This window comes from Rhinopithecus roxellana, chromosome 5 (assembly GCF_007565055.1).
Source record: "Rhinopithecus roxellana isolate Shanxi Qingling chromosome 5, ASM756505v1, whole genome shotgun sequence".
Taxonomy (NCBI): Eukaryota; Metazoa; Chordata; class Mammalia; order Primates; family Cercopithecidae; genus Rhinopithecus; species Rhinopithecus roxellana.
In genome coordinates this window covers 61319294-61335895 of record NC_044553.1, presented here as the reverse complement: position 1 = coordinate 61335895, position 16602 = coordinate 61319294, and the positions used below count along the sequence as shown (strand labels likewise).

At 41.6% G+C, this 16602-nt stretch overlaps 1 protein-coding gene and 1 pseudogene across 1 annotated transcript; one reads left to right on the top strand and one right to left on the bottom strand.

The window, feature by feature from the left end:
- Window positions 1–707: 707 nt before the first annotated feature.
- Window positions 708–1199, bottom strand: LOC104674163 (annotated as a pseudogene).
- An 8363-nt stretch (window positions 1200–9562) lies between these two features.
- Window positions 9563–10548, top strand: LOC104674164 (olfactory receptor 49-like). Its single transcript, XM_010378419.2, has one exon. The coding sequence runs from the start codon at window positions 9571–9573 to the stop codon at window positions 10546–10548; it is 978 nt and encodes a 325-aa protein (XP_010376721.2). The 5' UTR covers window positions 9563–9570.
- Window positions 10549–16602: the final 6054 nt, after the last annotated feature.

Sequence of the window (16602 nt, the reverse complement as noted above, 5' to 3'; positions counted from 1 at the left end):
TTGGTATATAGAAATGCAAACGATTTTTATACATTGATTTTGTGTCCTGAAACATTACTGAAGTCATTTATCAGTTCCATTAGCCTTTTGGCAGAGTCTGTAGGGTTTTCTAGGTAGAGAATAATATAATCTGAGGAAAGATAGTTTGACTTCTTTTCCTGTTTGGATGTCTGTTTCTTTCTCTTGCCTAATTGTTCTGTCTAGGATTTCCCAGATTTTTTTTTTTTCCTCCTCCGAGATGGAGTCATGCTCTGTCACCCAGGCTGGAGTGCAGTGGCATGATCTCAGCTCACTGCAACCTCTGCCTCCCAGGTTCAAGAAATTCTTCTGCCTCAGCCTCCCAAGTAGCTGGGATTACAGATGCCCGCCACCACACCCGGCTAATTTTTGTATTTTTAGTATAGACGGGGTTTCACCGTGTTAGCCAGGCTGGTTTCAAACTCCTGACCTGAGATCCACCTGCCTCAGCTTCCCAAAGTGCTGGGATTACAGACGTGACCCACCACACCTGCCCCCAGATTTTTTAAATATATAAAAAGATACATATTAAGGAATCATGCTTTCTACCCTGACTCTATCCACCCCAAACTACCACCTGCAACAAGTATTACTTTTATTGGTTTCTGGTACATTCTTCAATTACTTTCAACATATTGCCTTCTTTTTTTCATTTCAAGTTTTAATGAAAGTTTGTATATAAGATTACCTCATTCCTGCATCTTCTCTATTGTTTCTTCCTTGTATTTGCCCTTTTCCTTTCCTACTTGGTGTGATGTTCCTTTCCATTCAAGGACCGTTTTGTGGTCTTTGTCCAGTTTTAGCCTAGTGATAACCACTTTGCTGGGGTGAATTCTTACATGGATGGTTGTGCCATTAGCCTTTTCCCGCTGCACCCATTCAATGTAGATGACGTATTTCTTACTGTAAACCTGGATGACTTTGCCAATTTGCTGACCTTTATAGTGTCCTCGTACAACCTGAACTTCATCATCTTTTCAGATGGGCATGGATCAAACATTGTACTTCTGTCTCAGCTCTGTGGAAAAAGAGGAAGACATTATCTTCCTGCAAACGCGGGAGGGTTCATTGAAATGCCTTTTGTGGTTCTTACTTTGGTCAGAAGTCACAAAGGGATTGAATTTCGCTTTGGCTCTTCCCACTTCGGTGATGGTCGCAAAAGGGAAGAGCACTTTCAACATATTGGCTTTAATGCAAACAGGTGGATACCTTTCGTTAATAGTTGGATAGATGTTTCTGGGGCTCAAGAGATGTGTTCATTATACACATTGAATCACCAACGCAGGAGTAAGTAATAGTTGAAGATGTAAGCACAGATGAGATCCCCGAGAGAGAATGGGAAACCTAAGGACAAAACTCTGTAGGACACCAGGGATGAATCATGAATACAAGGTAAAAGGGTGAAGACAATAAATTTAAAAGTCTCTTTCCAAGAAGTAAACTATATGCTCCATAGAGAAGTCTATGTTCAGTCACTACTGTTTTTGTGGTGCCTAGACCAGTGCCTGAAACCTAGTAAGTACGAAATAACCATTTAATAAAGTCCAGCTCTCAAAGAAGAGAGAGGAGGTAAACTTCAGAAGATTCAGGATAAGAGGAGGATTGCTTAATATGGAAAACTACTTTTTCATATTTATGTGCATGTGAAAAGCAGCAAGAAGAAGAAAGTATTTGAAGGTTCAGCATCTAAGACCACTAAAGAATGATGGCAGGAAGTGAATGAACTCAGTCCCTGTGATGCCCCTTCCTTATAGCTTCTCTTTGCTTCCCTGGAAATGGAAAGGGTGGTCTATCATTAATAATGAAGTTGCCTAATGTCACAGGACTCATTATTCCAAATATATTTGTTTTTGTTTTTGTTTTTGTTTTTGTTTTTGTTTTTGAGACTTGAGACTTTTTGAGTCTTGCTCTGTTGCCCAGGCTGGAGTGCAGTGGTATGATCTCAGCTCACTGGAGCTTTCGTTTCCCGGATTCAAGTGATTCTCCTGCCTTAGTCTCCCAGGTAACTGGGATTACAGGCACTTGCCACCACGCCTGGCCAAGTTTTGTGTTTTTAGTAGAGACAGACTTCCGCTAAGTTGGTCAGACTGCTCTCGAACTTCTGAACTCAGGTGATCCGCCTGTCTCAGCCTACCAAAGTGCTGGGATTACAGGTGTGAGCCACTACACGTGGCCTATTTGATTTGAATTGGGTAGAAGAGTCCATATGAGGTCATTCCTTGAAAGCCTGACAGTCTCAGGCACACCCTGTGAATTTGCTCCACTTGCTTGTACCAAAATGTTTTCATTACTCATATAGATATTGCTAGGCTTTTCTGCTAAATTTGAAGACCTATATTGGTAAAATATAAAATATAGGTTTAAAAACCTGTGTATTGCTTTATATAAATGCATTTCCTAATACCACTAATGTCATCAATTGACCGCTGAATATTAATGATGGCTATAAGTTGGAATACAGCTATAGCTATAATTCTGTTCTAGTGTTGTCTACACCAATAAGGCAATGGAGAATGTAGGCTCACCTAAGAGACACAAATACGTCCTAGCAGTGCTTAGTCAAGTCAATGCATACACCTTATAGCCCAGCTATCCTACTCACATGTACATATCCCAGGAAACTGCCACACATCCATAAGGTACTTGTATAAAGATGCTTGTTGCAGGACATTGTTGGCAATCCAGATGACCATCACTGGGAGAATGGATCAATAAAATATGGTGATGCACACTATGGAATAATATGCTGCAATTAGAAACATTAAACTAAAAGTATGCATATCAATAAGTCTTCATAGTACACTGCAGAGTAAAAGAGTAAGAAAAAGAACAGGAACTATATAATAACATTTACATACAATAAAAATATACTTTATATGTTTTAATAGACACATACAAATTCAATTACAGTGACCTCTTATAGGGCAAAAGAATGAGAGCTTGGAATGTGGGTGGAAGGCAATGAATAAATACATACATACAAACATATATGTAAGAGACATAATGGCATGCCATGCCATGCATTGAGGGTGTGTTGATTGTGTGCTGGAGTCAGCTTCTACCAGCTTTTGAGAGCTGATTGTGCACATTTCTTGCCAGGTCTGCATTTAGTAACATCACACTGGTAACTAAAAATCAGCCAGAGTGGGACGCAGTGGCTCACGCCTGTAATCCCAGCATTTTGGGAGGCCAAGGCAGACAGGTCACCTGAGGTCAGGAGTTCAAGACCAGCCTGACCAACATGGTGAAACCCCATCTCTACTAAAAATGCAAAAATTAGCTGGGCGTGGTGGCGGGCACCTGTAATCCCAGCTACTTGGGAAACTGAGGCAGCAGAATCATTTGAACCCGGGAGGCAGATGTTGCAGTGAGCTAAGACCGTACCATTGCACTCCAGCCTGGGCAACAAGAGTAAAACTCAGTCTCAGGAAAACAGTAAGTAAATAAAATTAGCCAGAATGAAAGTATTTACACCATAGAAATCTCAAATGCTACAAATCAAGGCACCTTTTGTTTTCCTGAGGGCCTGTTGTTAAACATTCGCCAGCAAACCACTGCCCCAAAGTCACATTCCTTCTTCCTTACCAGTGATTCTCAGTGTCAAAAAGGTGGTGGTGCGGAGTGATATAGATGACTTGAAAACTTTTGACACGTGTAGCTAATGCAACAAGCCCCGGCTGAAAACCATTGTTCTATACTAAGCTGCCGTTCGAATACTGCAGTTTGTGTCAATATGGCAAGATATCAAACGCCTTAAAAACTAGTTTCCTCTGGACTAGTAATTCCAGTTCTAAGACTTTGTTTTAAGGAAATATCTCAAATATGGAAAATGTTTTATATTCAAAGATATTTATCCAAGTCCTACTTTAATAATGACAAATTGGAAACGACCTAAGTGTGAAAAGGGAATGGTTATGTAAACTAATGATAAATCCAGCATTTAAAATTATATTTATGTGAAATCTTCAATTAAATGAAAAACACCTCTATTGCTGGTTTAAATGAAAAAAAAGCAGAATAAAAATATATACGTAAATATGGTGTGATACTAATCAATCACCCAGGGATCTTGTTAAAATACAGCTTCTGATTCAGGAGGACTAAAGTGATGCCCGGGACTCTGCTTTTTGAACATAAATAATGCCAGGGCTGCTGGTCTACATACCACTTTTTGAGTAGTAAAGGCATGTAGAATACAATCACGCTCATATAAAAAAATGCATCAGAAAAATAATCTGATGGAAAATTAAAGTGTTAAAGGTATTGAGTTGGGGTCATGAATGAGGGATTTAAAAATGTATATATTTTACTAGAGTTTCCAAACTTTCTATCTTACAGGATTACTTGCTTCTATAGTGTGGTAAAATGACATTAAAAATAATCTGCTGGCCGGGCGCGGTGGCTCAAGCCTGTAATCCCAGCACTTTGGGAGGCCGAGGCGGGTGGATCACAAGGTCAGGAGATCGAGACCATCCTGGCTAACATGGTGAAACCCCGTTTCTACTAAAAACACAAAAAACTAGCCGGGTGAGGTGGCGGGCGCCTGTAGTCCCAGCTACTCGGAGGCTGAGGCAGGAGAATGGTGTGAACCTGGGAGGCGGAGCTTGCAGTGAGCCGAGATCGCGCCACTGCACTCCAGCCTGGGCAACACAGCGAGACTCCGTCTCAAAAAATAAATAAATAAATAATAATAATAATAATAATAATAATAATCTGCTTAGAAGGGCCGGGTATGGTGGCTCACACCTGTAATCCCAGCACTTTGGGAGGCCAAGGTGGGCAGGTTTCTTGAGGTTAGGAGTTCAAGACCAGCCTGACTAACATGGTGAAACCCCGTGTTTACTAAAAATACAAAAATTAGCCACGTGTGGTGGCACACACCTGTACTCAGGAGGCTGGGGCAGGAGAATTGCTTGAACCCAGGAGGCAGAGGTTGCAGTGAGCACAGATTGTGCCACTGCACTCCAGCCTGGGTGACAGAGTGAGACTCCATCTCAAAAAATAATAATAATAATCTGCTTAGCCAAGTGTGGTGGCTTATGCCTGTAATCCCAGCTACTTGGGAGGCTGAGCCAGGAGGATCACTGGAGCCTTGGAGTTCAAAGCTGCAATGAGCTATGATTGCACCACTGCACTCCAGCCTAGGTGACAGAGTGAGACCCTGTCTCTAAAATAAAGAAATACATAAGTATAATTTCTAAAGTAAAAAATATGTATTTATGCTTATGCATGTGTAGGTGCAGGGAATATATGGGAAATCTCTATAACTTCCGTTCAATTTCTCTGTGATCCTAAAACTGATCTGAAACATAAATCTATTTTTAAAAATCTGCTTTAACTTTCTCATAAACAGCATTAAAAATTGAATAACCAAGAAGTCTTGGTTATGTTGATGAGCCCAATTGTACAGCCTGCTTGAGAATCAAGCCTACGTATGTTTCATTCTTTTTTCCCACTTTCTTAATGATGTCTTGAACGTGGGTTTCTGATCCTTTTTACCAAATGCTTTTATATTTTTAACCAAAGGAAAAAGACATTTAATTGCAGCTTTTTCATTTTCTTGCATTTTATCCCTCTCTTGTACTGCATCTTCAACCATGTCCCAGCCCTGAGAGGGAAGGGGTCCTGCAGGACAGGACTGGCTGGAGTTCTACATTACTTGTGATAGTTCCTTATATCCCTAGAACAATAAGACTGCCTAGTGTTACACAGGAGTCCCCTATTTTGGATGCATAATTTGATTTTTTTTTTAATTTTTGTAGAGACAGAGTCTCGCTATGTTGCCAGTGTGCTCTCAAACTCCTGGTCTCCAGTGCTTCCCCGTCTCAGCCTCCCAAAGTGCCAGCTTACAGGCATGAGCCACCACGCCCAGCCTGGATTTATTACTTTAACTAAAAGTAGTTGTTATTCTCGATCTGAACAAACAGCAGAAAGTTTTGTTTGCAAAGTTGTAGTAAGTAACAGCCAAGAGACTTGGAAAGAGGCTGAGTGGGGCTCATTAGACTAACTCTCTGGGGATCCCAAGTCCCATTAAACTAGAGAGATGAATAGATCCCTTAAGAAAACAAAACTGCAACCCAAATCTTCCAGCCCTGATATCACCTTCACAAAAAGATGTTTACTTCAGAAGGAGCTTGCTGAAAAATGAAGATTTTGAAACACTCTAGACTTTTCAGACCCTTTGAGTTGAATGACGGCTCCAAAGAAGCTATTCTACACTGAGTGACCAGGGAATGCATCTGCCCATTCAGGAAGCTTTGTAAGAAAACAGGTGTTCTCAGAAAATGCCATCAAATTCATGAGAGATACAGATCTCACACCAACAGTGTAGGACCAGTATTTAGAGCCAACAAACAACATTGCAACCTCAGGAAATAACGGTGAGAACCAGTTATCTCCTGCAGTCTTGTGAGCAGTGTGTTTGCAATGGCCTGATTGGGACTACCCCAGAGGACTGGTAGACACCTGACCCTGGACCTGCCAGGTAATCTCCACCTTGGCACTTCAGGGGCTGGCAGAGCAGCAGTTGCTTCCTCAAACCCTCCTCTTACTGGCACTTGTTTTTATGTTTTGTCAGAAGGTCTGGCACATCAAGGACAGACACTGGGTGTCATTTGTAACTTGAGCCCCACCACCCAAGTCAATGCTGGAACACAGCAGTGGGTAAGCCAATGTTTATTCAGTCAGAGCCATTACGTTTCTGACTTGCACTGAGGGACTTTGCCTGGCCTGATCTGCCCAGTGTTGTGCCACTCTGTGCTCTATGTAACTGTCCCCTTGGAAGACACAAAGCTCTGGACAACATGGAGTCTGGGTGAAACTCCAAATGCTTTTGTTTTGAAGGGGAAGATCTCATCCTCCTTCTAAGTGTAGTAGAAGAGCATGAAGGCCAGGCAGTGGCTCATGCCTGTAATCCCAGCACTTTGGGAGGCTGAGGACCGTGGATCACCTGAGGCCAGGAGTTCGAGACTAGCCTGGCCAACATAGTGAAACCCTGTCTCTACTAAAAATACAAAAATTAGCCGGGTATGGTGGCACACATCTGTAGTCCCAGCTACTCGGGAGGCTGAGGCAGGAGAATCGCTTGAACCCAGGAGGCAGATGTTGCAGTAGGCCGAGATTATGCCACTGCACTCCAGCCTGGGCAAAAAAAAAAAGAGAGACTAAGTTCCTACCGTGGCAGGTCACATCTTCAGGTCATGCATACTTTTCCATGGGGGACTATACAACTGACCCTAAAAACAATGAATGGTCTGAAGTAGATGGTGCAGCCACGTCCAGGCTCTCAGGCTGCCGAGCGAGTCTCCCCTTCACTCATCAAGCATGCAGGATAAAGGAGGAAATGCCTGGGATTCAGGAAGTGGCCTAATTTACTTTGTATCTGGACAGCCAAGAACTAGTGACCTTTGCTTTGAAACGGGAAGAAAAAAAAGTTCATCAGTGTCCCTGGCTAGATGCTATTCCTTGGCTGGTCACAATGCCTTTGTTTATCTGTGGTAAGTTCATGACTCAGCATGAACTTGGAGCTTTTTCTTCTAGTCCCATTCACATCTGACTCTTTATCACCTTAATCTCTATTCCTATATTTCTCCCAATGTGCACCACCCAGGACTTGCCTAAATAATACTCTAATACTCATCCTATTAGTTCCTGATGATGTTTCTGGGCATCATGTTCACGTTGGATTCTGCTTTTGTCATGGGCCACCTGGGCTCATCTTTGAACAAAATGATGAGGCTACAGAAACTTCTTTTCCCAATTGTTTATGGATCTAGACAATGCGAAGCCTAGAATTAGCCCGTGAGAAATAGCCCTAGTTATATCCTCAAAAGCTAGTCAACTATTTTGTGTTCTTTAATAACTGTCAGCAAATGTTAGAGATAACGGTAGTTTATGGAATGACTTAGAGTAATGTAACCTGTGCTCAAAAGAAGGCAAAACCTTTTTAAGGTTTTTGTTTTGTGGGTTTTCTGCTGCTGGAAGCTCTCTAGCAAACCCAACCAGACCTCTGTCTCACTCACTCAAACTCCAGACCATCTCACAGATGTAGACTCTCCCACCAGAGAATGATTGTGGGACACTGCTTCCACCTTGTTGTGAGGAAAAGCAAACTCTCTTCAGATGGACCAATTTCAGACAGGTTGGCATGCTGCCAGCAAGGTTGCTGACCCTTAGGAAATGCTACATAAATGACATGTCCTCAACCACTTGTGTGTCAAACACCCACCCAATCCATCTGTCAAGACATTTGAGGTGTAGCTTACTCATTCAATAAACGTCTGTTAAAGCTGATTATTTCAAGACATTTGTTTTAATTACTGTAGAAAATACAAAGATTAATAAAGAAATTATTGACTCAGTGAGCAAGAAGTCAAAAACAACTATAATAATACAATGAAAATAAGGTGATATATAATAAAATTACGAGAGGTACAGAGGAAAGACATTTATTTGGAAGAGAAGGCTTTATAGAAAAGATAGCATTTATTGAGGAAAGACTTAAAGGATAAATAGGACTTGAAAGGCTGATGATTCCAAACTGAAACAGTGCCATGAGCAAACACACAGTTGTGTGAAAATGGATAAAGAATCAAAATATTGCAAAGAATCTATTATATCCAAAGCTCAGAGTTTGTGGAAGGATATAATGAAAGAAGAACCTTGGGAACAGGTCATTAAGAATGTTGAATATCGGCCGGGCACACTGGCTCACGCCTGTAATCCCAGCATTTTGGGAGGCCAAGGTGGGTGGATCACCTGAGGTCGGGAGTTCAAGACCAGCCTGACCAACATGGAGAAACCCCATCTCTACTAAAAATACAAAAATTAGCCAGGCATGGTGGCGCATGCCTGTAATCCCAGCTACTCAAGAGGCTGAAGCAGGAGAATTGCTTGAACCCAGGAGGCGGAGGTTGCAGTGAGCTGAGATTGCGCCATTGCACTCCAGCCTGGGCAAAAAGAACAAAACTCTGTCTCAAAAAAAAAAAAAAAAAAAAAGTTGAATATCAAGCTCCCACTAAGGAGTGTTGATTTATGCAGATGCTACTTGGGTTTTTCCTTATTTGATTTGTGAGAGTTGTGCTTTTCTCTCACAGATTTCCTCTACTCTTTTTTATTATTCCAAAAACTAGTGAAAGGTATCAAAGATTCTGGCAATGTTTAAACAGCAACACCCTTGAATATGAACTCTTTATGGATGAAGACCCAATATTGGTGTAAACACAAGAACAAAAGTTATTGAAAGCAGGTAATATTAGTATAGGCAAAGGGATTCATTGAGAAATCAGGATAAAAGTTTTGGTTACAAAAAGTAAGAAAGGATACATCTTTGTTCTGAACCTTACTTGGGCCACCTTGCACATCACCACTCTCTGGTCTAACACACAGATGCACCAGAAAGCATACATGAAACAGGTAACCCCAGAGGCTCTGCAGATAAGCCTGAGTAGTCAGTAGTAGGAAGATACGTCCTTCACAGAAATAAAGTATACTTTCAGCCCCCTCTCCTTTCAGTTCCAGGTTGTCCTCAGGTCCCCAACATAACGATTCCTGATGCTGAACACCTTTGATCGGCCCTCCCCAGCAGAGGTCAGAGGAGCCATGGGGAACCGCACCACCGTCACTGAGTTTGTCTTGCTGGGGCTCTCAGAGGCCTGTGAGCTGCAGATGCTCATCTTCCTGGGGCTCCTCCTGACCTACCTCCTCACACTGCTGGGGAACCTGCTTGTCGTGGTCATCACCCTCATGAACAGGTGCCTCCACACCCCCAAGTACTACTTCCTCCACAACTTTGCTGTCCTGGAGATCTGGTTCACCTCAGTCATCTTCCCCAAGGTGCTAACCAACATCCTCACAGGATACAAGACCATCTCCCTCCCAGGCTGCTTCCTGCAAAGTTTCCTCTATTTTTTCTTGGGTACCACAGAGTTCTTCCTCCTGGCAGTGATGTCCTTTGACAGGTATGTGGCCATATGTAACCCTTTGCGTTATGCCACCATCATGAGCCAAAGGGTCTGTGTCCAGCTAGTCCTCTGCTCGTGGATGACAGGATTCCTTCTCATCATTGTTCCAAGTTTCCTTGTCCTTCAGCAGCCATTCTGTGGCCCCAACATCATTAACCACTTCTTCTGTGACAACTTTCCCCTCCTGGAACTCATTTGTGCAGACACGACTCTGATAGAGCTCCTGGGTTTTGTTATAGCCAACATCAGCTTACTGGGCACTCTGTCCATGACGGCTACTTGCTATGGCCACATCCTTCACACCATTCTACACATCCCCTTAAACAAAGAGAAGCAGAAAGCCTTCTCCACCTGCTCCTCCCACATCATTGTCATGTCTCTCTTCTATGGCAGCTGCATTGTCATGTACATCCGGTCAGGCAAAAGTGACCAGATGGAAGACAGGAACAAGGTGGTGGCATTGCCTAACACCGTGGTGACCCGGATGCTCAATCCCTTCATCTACACCCTAAGGAACAAACAGGTGAAGCAGGTGTTTAGGGAGCAGGTGAGCAAGCTCCTCTTATAAAGCTGTGTAACAAAAAAAAACTGAAGCTCAGTATCCCCAGACAAGCTAAGAGAATATAGGCCCCTTGAAACAACTGAGCCTTTCCCATTCAGAAAAAGCCCCAATGATATGTTTGTATATGATGTGTTTCTGTGGGATCAGTCACTATGCCATTCAGCATAAACTCTTTGGACTCTCTGGCACTATTAATTAGTGGATTTGAATATTTCTGTTCATTCCATCGGTATCTGCCTGGCTTCCAACAAAATACAAGTTCTTTGAAGGCAGAAACTAGCTCTGTAACTTACTATAAGCCTCAAGTGTCAATCCATTGTCACAGACCATATAGATTCTTAAAAATTACTTGTGTGATGATTGATTGCTTTGTGTCTGTTTCTCCAACATCCTCAGGGGAAAGAACAGTTATCTATTAGTACTGTTCTCATTTAACACTGATAATCCTGTTATGGAAATATATTAGCAAGACATCAAAAATGCTAAAGCTAATATCTTTGCATATAAGCTATTTATGCTCTTTTAGTGTTTAAATTCCTAGAAGTTCCTCATTCTTATTGATAAAGGCTCTTTCATATACTAGTTATATTACCTCTCTGAAGTTTTCTCATCTATGAAATGAGGATGACAATGGCCATTTCAAATAATTATAATAAAAGTCAAATGAGATATTCTATGTAAAATTCCTTAAATAGTGTCTGGTCCTCAATAAATGTTCCTTCCTTTCCTCCAATTATAATCCTACTTTCCCGTTCCCTTTTTTATTTTATTTTATACCAGTTAACAACAAAAGCATTTTTGAAGATTTTATATTCAAAATGTTACTTTAAATTTTAAAGTTAAATACAGTGTTTAACTTATTGCAATTTATTACCAAGATATTCACTATTGCTGAAAACAAAGATAAATCATATCCGCAAATGAACAAATAGTAAACAAGTAACCAAATCAATTAACATTAATTCTTCCAAAGTAATTATCACACAAAAGTCATGTTCAAGTAAATGTGTGGTCTGGTAGACAATAATCTACACCTTTGAAGGATATGAAATCTAACAAAGACGATATGAAGTATGCAAATAATATAATTCAGGGTAGAAATTGATAATGTGTAAGAAAATATCACATGGAACTCTTCAACAACCAATTTGAAAACCAAGACGAAATTTTCCCAGAAAAAAATTATTTTCAACTGACCTAAGGAGAAATAGAAAACTTGATTAGGGCCAGGCGCGGTGGCTCAAGCCTGTAATCCCAGCACTTTGGGAGGCCGAGATGGGCGGATCACGAGGTCAGGAGATTGAGACCATCCTGGCTAACACGGTGAAACCCCGTCTCTACTTTAAAAAAAAAAAAAAAAAAAAAAAAAAAAAACTAGCCGGGCGAGGTGGCGGGCGCCTGTAGTCCCAGCTACTCGGGAGGCTGAGGCAGGAGAATGGCGTAAACCCGGGAGGCGGAGCTTGCAGTGAGCTGAGATCTGGCCACCGCACTCCAGCCTGGGCGACAGAGCGAGACTCCGTCTCAAAAAAAAAAAAAAAAAAAAAGAATTGAAAGCAGGGGCTTGAATAGATCTTTGTACACCCGTGTTCACAGCATCATTATTCACAATAACCAAAAAGTGGTTTTAAAAAATGTCCAGGCCGGGCGCGGTGGCTCAAGCCTGTAATCCCAGCACTTTGGGAGGCCGAGACGGGCGGATCACGAGGTCAGGAGATCGAGACCATCCTGGCTAACATGGTGAAACCCCGTCTCTACTAAAAAATACAAAAAAAAACTAGCCGGGCGAGGTGGCGGGCGCCTGTAGTCCCAGCTACTCGGGAGGCTGAGGCAGGAGAATGGCGTAAACCCGGGAGGCGGAGCTTGCAGTGAGCTGAGATCCGGCCACTGCACTCCAGCCTGGGCGACAGAGCGAGACTCCGTCTCAAAAAAAAAAAAAAAAAAAAAAAAAAATGTCCAACAACAGATGAATGGAAAAATAAAATGTGGCATATACGTACAGTGGAATATTACTTAGCCTTGAAAGGAATGAAATTCTGATGCATACTATCTGTAATAAACAAATATTAAATCATAGATGAGCCTAGAAAACATTACACAATGTGAAATAAACCAATCACAGAAATATTGTATAACTATACTTATCTGAGGTACGTAGAATAGTCAAATTCAGAGACAGAAAGTAGAATGGTGGTTACCAGGACCCAGGTCAAGGAGGAATGGAGGATTTATTGTTTAATGGGTATAGAGTTTCAGTTTGGTCTCGATTTTTTTTTTTTTTTTTTTTTTAAGATAAAGTCTGACCCTATCTCCCAGGCTGGAATGCATGGCGTGGTCTCAGCTCACTGCAACCTCTGCTTCCCAGGGTCAAGTGATTCTTGTGCCTCAGCCTCCTGAGTAGCTGAAATTATAGGCACACACCACCATGCCAGGCTAATTTTTGTATTTTTAGTAGAGATGTGGTTTCACCATGAGGGCCAGGCTGGTGTTCAAGTGATTTGCCCATGTCCAGAGTTTCAGTTTGGGATGATAAAAAAGTTCTGGAGATAGATACTGGTGATGATTGCCCAACAATGTGAATTTACTTAGTGCCATTTAACTGAATAGTTAAAAATGCTTAAAATAATGCATTTTATGTCATGTATTTTTTACCACAATAAAAATACAGATCTCAGATCAATAAAAACCCAAAACTATGTAATCTTTGACTCCCCTCTTTCTCCAATATCCTACAACCAATCCATTAGCAAACTATGTGGGTTATACCTTCAAAGTGTATACAGAACCCTACTATTTCTCACCACTACCACCAGTACCACCTTCGTCCGTGCAACCTTCCATTTCCTCTTGGTTCTCCATCTCCTACCTGCCACCTCTCCCCCATCCACATAGCCCTGAGGGAGGGAGAAGCCACAGGGAAGGGGCAGATGTGCTTGCAGTCAAGACAGATAAGGCCAACAACACACACCATTTCTCTCTGAAGATGTCTTGCTTGAAACAAGCTCTAGGTGGAGGAAAGAGTAAGTTTTAACTTTAAATGAAGTTCAGAATTTTAATAATTACATAGAATTGGACAGCTTGATAACAATATTCTATGGACTGATAGTTAATAGAGGACTTTTAAAATTATATAGGAGTGACCAGAAAAATCACTAGACTTGTCCTAGATTTCATCAGGGGTCAAGGAAATATAACTACATGAACAGGTTTGAATGGTATATAGGAAGAGGGTGGAGTAGAGAATACATATTACAAATAAAGGGTTATTATCCATAATTTACAAAGACAAACAATCTGATAAACAAATGAGATAAAGATATGCATAGACACTTCAGAAAAAAGCAAATTTAAAGGCCCAATAAATAAATTAAAAGATGTCCAATCATGTTAATAGTTAAAACAATAAAAATACAAATAACAGCTCTTAATAATTAATGAAGCATTTTCAGTTTTTAGAAGTAAATTTATACTTTAAAAATTACTCTTGTTTTAATACATACTAAAATATTTACAGAGAAAAGGATATGATGACTGGGATTTGCTTCAGAATAATGAAGGGAAGGGAGTTGGTGGTGGTCTAGGTGAAACAGGTATGACTTGGTCATTGTCAAAGCTAGGTCATTACTACATTGATATATGGAGGTTTATTACAAAATATGTCTACTTTTTTTTTTCTTTTTTGAGACAGAGTCTTGGTCTGTCTCCCAGGCTGCAGTGCAGCGACACAATCACGGCTCACTGCAACCTCCGCCTCCCAGGTTCAAGCAATACTCTTGCCTCAGCCTCCTGAGTAGCTGGGATTACAGGCATGTGCCAGCATGCCCAGCCAATTTTTGTATTTTTAGTAGAGATAGGGTTTCACCATGTTGGCCAGGCTGGTATCGAACTCCCGACCTCAGGCAATCCTCTCAAAGTACTGGGATTACAGGCATGAGGCACTGCACCCTGCCAATCTGTCTACTTTTGTACATGTAAAGTATAAAGGAAATATACTTTATAATAGCACAGGGACGTGTATACCCTCTGCGATATTGAAGGTAACACAATCCTCTCCCCTTCTGGATATCGGGAAGAATATTACGGGGGGAAGTATACTCCCTCTGCAATACTGGGAATAATATCATCTTTTTCATTTTGGGTATTAAAATCAATATCACACGGGGAGTGTACACCCTCTGCCGTATTGGAAGTAATATCACCCTTTCCCCTGCTAGATATTAGGAACAATATCATGGGGTATGTACACGCCCTGTGCTATTGGGAGTAATATCATCCTCTCCTCCCTCTGGGTATTAAAAACAGTATCTCAAGGAAGGGTTTACACACCCTGTGATATTGGGAATATAATCATCGTCTTTCACTCTATTTATTTATTTATTTATTTGTTTATTTATTTATTTATTTTTTGAGACAGAGTCTCGCTCTGCCGCCCAGGCTTGAGTGCAGTGGCCGGATCTCAGCTCACTGTAAGCTCCGCCTCCCGGGTTTATGCCATTCTCCTGCCTCAGCCTCCCGAGTAGCTGGGACTGCAGGCGCCCGCCACCTCGCCCGGCTAGTTTTTTTGTGTTTTTTTAGTAGAGACAGAGTTTCACTGGGTTAGCCAGGATGGTCTCAATCTCCTGACCTCGTGATCTGCCCATCTCGGCCTCCCAAAGTGCTGGGATTACAGGCTTCAGCCACCGCGCCGGGCTATCACTCTATTTATTTAGGAACAATATCACAGAGGTGCGCACACCTTCTGCAGTATTGGGTGTAATATCACCCTCTCCTATCCTGGATATTGGGGGCCATATAACAGAGGGGATGTACACCCCCTATGATATTTAGAGTAATATTATCCTTTCCTTCCCTGGACGGTAAAAGTAGTATCACAGGGAAGGTGTACACCCCCTGTAATATTAGGAGTAATATCATTCTCTCCCCACCTGGATATTAGGAACAATATCACCGGGGATGGAGGTATACATGCCCTGCAATATTGACAGAAGTATCTTCGTCTCTTCCCTTAGATATTAGGAACAATATCACAATGGAAGAGTACACCTCCTGCGATACTGAGAGTAATATCATCTTCTTTCTTTTTGGATATTAGGAACAATATCACAGGGAGGGGGTTACACCTTCTGCAATACTGGCAGTAACCTCAATCTCTTCCCCCTAAATATTAGGAACAATATCACACAAAGGGTGCATTCATTGCAATATTGGGAGTAATATCATCCTCTCCCCTCCAGGATATTAGGAACAATATCACATGGGGTGTGTACACACCTGCAATTTGGGGAGTAATATCAACCTCTCTTCCCCTGGATATTAGGGACAATATCACAAAAAGTGTGTACACCCCCTGCCATATTGGGAGTAATTCTCTTTCCACTAAGTATTAGGAACAATATCACAAAGGGGGCGTACACCCCTTACGAAATTGGGAGTAATGTAATTGTCTCTCCCCCTGGATATTAGGAACAATACCACAGGGTGTGTGTACACCTTCCACAATATTGGGAATAATATCAACCTCTCCATTTCTGGATATTAAAAACAATATCACAGCAGGAGTGTACACCCCTCGCTATATTGAGAGTAATAGCATCCTCTCCCACCCTGAATATTAAAAACAATATCACAGAAGGGGTGTACACCTTCTTCAATATTGGGATTAATATCATCCTCTCTTCCACTCGATATTAGGAACACTATTACATAGTTGGTATACACCCCTTCTGATATTGACAGCAAAATCATCATCCCTCCCTCTAAATATTATTAACACTATCACAAGGAGGGTGGACAATCCCTGCGATACAGGAAGTAAAATCATCCTCTTTTCTGTGGATATTAGAAAGAATATCAAAGGGGGGGTGTACACTCCCTGTGATATTGGGAGTAATACCATCATCTTCTTCCCTGGATTTTTGGAACAATATCACAGGAGTTGTATACCCCTTGCAATATTGAAAGTAATGTCATCCTCTGCCCCACTGGACATTGGGAACAACATCACATGGGGGAGTGTACACCCCCCTGTGCTGTTGGGAGTAATATTTCAGTCTACCACTCTGA